Here is a 6001-nt window from a genome sequence, read left to right on the forward strand (position 1 = left end):
CTGGGGCTCTTCATTGCCTCTTCTCATTTCTTGTGTGACACTGTCCCTGTTTCCCTGCTAAATTGGTTTTGGTTACCCCACATACCTTTAGGCCTGTGCTGGAGATGCTCCTTTTGTGCTGGACAGGCTCCTTTTGTCCCATCCCCTCTCTGGTGAGCAGACAGTTCTCCCACAGTCATTGCTTTGCATTAACCTTGGGCTCTGAGAACCTCCGTGCAGCTGCAGTACTAAGGGTTTGTGGAACATCAAGTGTTTTCTATATATTTTGCATTTTTATAATTCCTTGGTGATTTACAGGTTTTCTCTGTTGTTTTGTCCAAGATTTTGGACAGGGGAAGATGTATAAATTTTGATTCAGTGACAGACTGGTAGTGTTAACTCTTTAAAATATCTACTACATTTTTTAAAATAGTTTTTGCCAGGTTGAGATTTCCTTGTGTATAGAGCAGTCATGTCCTAAAGAGAACCCCAGGTATGATGCTGATTTCCTTGGATGTCTGATATATGAGCTGAAGAGCGGTGCTCTGGAACATGCAAAGGCTATTGGAGCATGCGCCCAGTTACCCAGTTGGTATTGCAGGCTGTTGAGTTCACAGGTGGCTTCCCAGAAAAACCCAGAATTGCTTGGGCAAACTCAGCACAGCATGTGACACAGCTAGAGCTGAGCTTCTGGTGCTTGGTTCCTGTGGTGCTGCTGAACTGCACGTGTCTGTAGGGTTTCCCCCAGTGATTATTCTTTCTTTAGGGGAGTAAACTCTTCCATAGGCTGTATGTCTTCTGACTGTGTGTATTTTCTCTTCTACATCTTCACTGTACCATGCGGTCACTTTTAAAACACAGCTAGCTTATTTCTTCATGGGGAATAAGTGACAAATATCCTTTGCATGTTAAATTCCTATTCAGATACTTTGTGGCATCCCTGAATCACCTTTCTGTCAACAGCAAGCAGTTTGACCTGCCAGGTTTAGCATGTTCTTTTAGTGAGGGTCCCCAACCATGCCAAGACATATTCACAATTAAATTGTGGTCAGTTGCCCAGCAAACACTGGTATGTTTAAAATCAGAAGAGGAGGAATGCTGCCTGCCTGCAAGCAAGGTGCCAGTTTTACTACCCTCATAGTTTATCGCCTTTCCTAATTAAAATTCCAAACAATGCCCACCACTGCCTGCATCTGTAAACCTCCAGTAAGTGTGATGTAAGGTGACTTGGTGTGACTAGGAACTTGCACAAGGCAGGTGGTGCAGGCCGTTCTCACCAAGCACAAATGACACTGTGCGTTCAGCAGTTGTTTTCCTTCTCTGATTATTTATTTACATTTTTAGAATGACCCTGGGTGGTGAATGACCGCTCACTCAACTCCATGTCCTTGCTTGCACTTCCACACAGAGACTCTCTTTGGAAGCTCCATGGGACTGTAGACCTGTTTCATGGTCTCAGTCCCATGACATGAGTTACAAAAAGGTTTGTGTTTCTCTGGTGCCATGGGGAAATATAAACCGATGCTTTTGGCCACCTTTCCCATATGGGGAGAGAGTGGGCTGCTGAATTTGGCTTGCAATAGTATTGTGTACTTGTGGCAAAAATACAATTTGTGCTAGTTCCCTGCCTGAATGTTTGAGAAATGAACATTAAGTCTTACCCTGCTGCATGAGCCTGACTGCATTTGATGAATTGGAGTCAGTGCTGGCAAAACATAATCGCTCATAATTGCAGCAAATCATGCGCAATGCTCATGCTGTGAACTACAGAGCTTTTGTCCACCACCGCTTATCCAGCTGCTTAAAAAACTCTCCTGTTAAAGTGCATGAAGCTTTGAAACAGCCTTCAGGATCTGGTAATTCACATTTTGTTGAGGGCACTGAAAAAAATTTGGTCTCTTTGAAGAACTTGCTTCTATTCCCCAGAGTTTCTCCTGATGTGGGGGAGCAGGAGCTAGACTGCAGGACAGGGGATGGCTCAGCAGTACAGCAAGATGAAAGCAAGGATAGCTATTAAAAGGAAGTCTGAGCATTGCTCTTGATCTGTGTCCTTGATAAAAATCCCTAGTGCTGTTCATCCTTCCAGTAACAGCTGCAGGCATGTTGTTTCCCCTTTTTCTGTACTACTGGACAATCTGTCTTTCTGGGGTTTCTTTGGGTTTTGCATTTTCTGCAATAAAAAATGGTTTTTTATACCTATCAGAAGTGTTTGTTTCAGCAGATGCTACAAAAGTGTGCATGCATGAGAGAGCAGTCTATGTGTTTCTTCACCTTGCATGACCACAAAATTGCTGGGATGAATTGCCTTTGTTTCCTGTGCACTCTGTTACTTTGGTTTATGATGGTCAGTGCTGTCAGCCTGTGGCAGTCATGTTTACAGAGCACTGCTGAGTCAAATATCCTAGCTGGATATTTTAAAATATTGGATACTTTCATAGCCGCAGGCATTTGGAGCTGTAATTGCAGAGATAAGAGTGCTGCAGTTTGTGAGGTAGAGAATTTGATACAGCGGCCACACGTCTTGGCTCGGAACGCTGCCTGCCCTCGTCGAGTGGGGTCCCAACCCACTGCTGAAGTAGGTGGGATCCACTGGCATGGCAGGGCTAGCCACAAGCCAGTTTCTTCTCAGTTAATACTGTTCCCTTCTTTTTTTGTCTTTTAGTGTCAAGATGGTGCTGATGTGGACCAGTGGGGACACGTTCAAGACGCTTTACTTCATCTGGAATCAGGCTCCTTTTCAGTTCTCCATTTGTGGACTTCTGCAGGTTTTTGTGGACATCGCTATCCTGCTGCAGGCTTACTTGTACAGCTACTACCCTCAGAAGCCTGTGTCCCACACTACACACCCAGCCAGCACCAAGGCCCTGTGAGGTACTTAGCTGGACAGGTTGCAGGTCAACAGTGCGGTGGAGTCAGCCATGGCAATTCCTCTTCCGCTTGTAAATACTCCTGTGTTGGCAAGTTGAAAGCAGAAAGGAGAACAAGGATTGAAAATCTGGCTGCACTTCAGCTCAGGAGGTTTCATTTTAAATAACTTGCTCTCTCTGTTTCAGACTTGGCTGTACAGAACTCTTTTTTGGTGGGGGGAGGGGCACTTTATTTTTGCATATGTACCTATGAGCCTTATCAATTCACAGATGTTTGTATATTCAATCACAAGGGCTGGATGGTTTGTGTTTTTAATGCTATTTAATAGTGTTACACCACAGAAATTATAGGATAATTTGTCTGAAACTTTTACCTATTTATAAAGTATATATATTGGCAGGAGGTTTGTGGCATATGCTAGCATTCAGTATCTCCACAATGTAGGAAGAAGTATTGGAGGAAAAATTCAGGAGCTTTCAGGGTGTCTGGTGAGCAGGGGAGAGGGGCCCTGCAAAGAGGTGAGCAGCCAGGAATGAACCAGTCATACACAGTGCAAAGAATCAATGTGTTATCAAGTGAATGGCAGGTGTTCACCCCCTCTGTGGGATCAGTATGACAGGTGGACACATCAGGGAGATGATGAAGAGGGTCTGAGTATGGACAATATTGGAGCTGTGTTGAGAGCAGGCACAGCCAGTTGAGCGATCAGCTGTAAGGAGCAGCTAACAGGAGACTGCAGGTAACTTAGGTTGTCTTGCTTTGAAATGGTGGGGTTTGGGAGCAGCCCATGCTGCACTGAGGGTGCAGCACTGCTTCTGCATCTGCAGGACATCCTTTGCAAGCTCAAGGGGCCAGCAGATGTGTGTTGCCAGTATTGCCAGGCAAGCATTTCTAGATGGCAACAGAGCTACAAAGGTAGAAGCGGCTCCACTTCCGTTGCCTCCGAAGGAGAAGTGAGAAAGCTTGAGACAGAGAAAAAGTTGTATCCTATGGAGCAGGACTAGCATCTGACAGTTTGATTTGTGAAGGCTGAGATTCACGTTCATGTTGTTTAATGCCAGACAAGAATCAGATTATGTTGAGGTGTTTCTTGCATTGACCCAACAAGGAAGGAGTCCACGTTTACCTTTTTCTGTTGCTTAAGACCTTCTAGGCTCTTGGAATAATCAGCAGCCTGTAGTTAGACAGAGGGACTGAGAAAGCTGAAAGAGCAGAGTTTATTTATAAATGCAGATGTTGTCTGCAATGGCTGTTTGCCAGCGTAGGTCATCGTGCCCTTTCTGAGAACTGCACATGTTTAGCAGATGCAGGTGGTGTGGAGCTGTGGCCAAGCCCCTGGGCTTCTGCCAGCTACTGTCATGAAACTGCCCTAGTCGGTGTGAAGCAACCATGGCAAGACAGGCCCAGGAACAGCTATGCCTGTGCTGCTTTCTTCTTCATGAGACTCCCTTGTTGCTGCTGGGTGAATCCTGTCTGACCACAGGCAAGGTGTTAGGGCTGGGACATACTTTTGAGAATCACCTTTTCTCCAAGATTAGCCCAAGAGCTTATATTTTCTTATTGATGGCAGCAAGTCTGAGGTTTAATAAGTTCAGTATGTAAATCAGATACTTCCCCTACCCTGTTTTATTTGAGGACCTCATGATTTGAGTCTGGACTGTCTTCATCAATGGCAAACTGTCCTCTTGAGGGGAAGCATCAGCAGGCTGCAGCAGTGGTTGCATGGTGCTCGGTTGAGAATGTTCATCATAAGACACCGAAGAGCGGGCTGTCCCTCTGCTGCTTTACAGGCTTGTGCCCCTTTCACTCCCCAGGTAGCCCCAGGCTGTCATCGGGGCTCCCCCTGCGTGTGCTGTTTGGTTTTGGAGGTGACGCATTGGGGGCGGAGGGCTGAGGCCCACACCTGCAGGCAGAAGTCCTGCCCTGGGGCCAGCAAGCTGTCCTGCCCTTTGGCAGGGCACTGCTGGAGGTGGAAGGAAGGGCATCCTCGGGAAGTCCCTCCTGCCCCAGCGGATCCAGTGGGATCTGCATGAGTAGAGCAGAGCTGAGGAGAGTGGCTGCTCCGGGGGCCGGGCACAGAGCGCTCTGCCTGGGCACCGATTCCACACTCTGTTCAATACCGGACTCTTTTAGGCCTGAAGTGACCTTACTAAGACGATGTACCCGGCATTGCAGACTATGAATGTTTTGTTCCTCTCTTTTCTCCAATGTTCTGGTTGTGTTACAGGAACATCTGGGGTTTTGTCTTTTCTAATTGAAAACTTACTTAACAACTGGCTTCTCTGGTACGCTGCTTTAATGAGGATTGTATTTCTACTGTATGCAAACAAACACTTTCTTGTGTGTTTTAATGGTCTGAAGGTTTTTTTAATAACTTGTGATGATAAGATTTTTGTATATGGTGGTCTTTTTCTAATATTCTATCAAACGGGGATCTAAGAAATAAATGGCTGTTAAGATATACACTTCTGTATGTTATAGCTTCACCTGGTAGTGCACACTTGTGGCCACCTCTTTGGCTTTGAACTACAGCTTGTTTTTTCCTTTTGGGACTTTTATCTAGGCAGATTATTGAGTCTGTCATCAGTACCCAAACCAGCAAGCTCTGCCGATCAGTCTCAATCACACCAGAGCCTCAAATGCTGGAAGAGAAGCCAGTAAAACCATGTCTAGAGTAATCTTCATGTGGCATTTAGCAAGGTAGGACTCTTGGCCAGGAACTCTTGGAACTTCATCTTGCAAGATATTTTAGGGACAAAATGTTACAAAACTTTGGTTTTGTTCTTTTAATTGTCAGGAATTATCTGTATTGATCACCTCAGACAATAAGAAATCAGTTACTTTAAATACATCTCTTTGAATGTATGGTACATTTCATGGAGTTTATTTTCTCTGTTGGTTGCAATGTTTTTTAAATAAAAATTACTTATATATAATTTGCAGTGTTGCTTTGTTTTGATCAGGTATAAGATGCATGCTTCTTAACTCTTATAATAACTCTGCTTGTCTAGAGCATTGTCTGTATGAATAATTAATGTGCTTTTTGTTCCCGATGAGTGGATAAGCACAAGCGTAAATTGTCCTTAAGTTATGATGCATTACAGGGATGCTTGATTTCTATCCCCTGCTCTTCTGTACATCCTGGGGTTAACTT

The 6001-nt window shown here is 44.9% G+C and overlaps 1 protein-coding gene across 2 annotated transcripts in view; it reads left to right on the top strand.

The window, feature by feature from the left end:
• The window catches only part of SLC66A2 (solute carrier family 66 member 2), a 67402-nt gene extending 61619 nt beyond the window's left edge, over positions 1-5783 (top strand). For both annotated transcript variants that reach the window (XM_065831338.2, XM_065831339.2), the window contains one exon: positions 2642-5783. In XM_065831338.2, coding sequence (XP_065687410.1) covers positions 2642-2849 — 208 coding nt within the window. In that variant the 3' untranslated portion in view covers positions 2850-5783. The remainder of the gene's footprint in view (positions 1-2641) is intronic.
• The last annotated feature ends 218 nt before the right edge of the window (positions 5784-6001 follow it).

This window comes from Patagioenas fasciata, chromosome 2 (assembly GCF_037038585.1).
Source record: "Patagioenas fasciata isolate bPatFas1 chromosome 2, bPatFas1.hap1, whole genome shotgun sequence".
In the NCBI taxonomy this organism is placed as follows: domain Eukaryota; kingdom Metazoa; phylum Chordata; class Aves; order Columbiformes; family Columbidae; genus Patagioenas; species Patagioenas fasciata.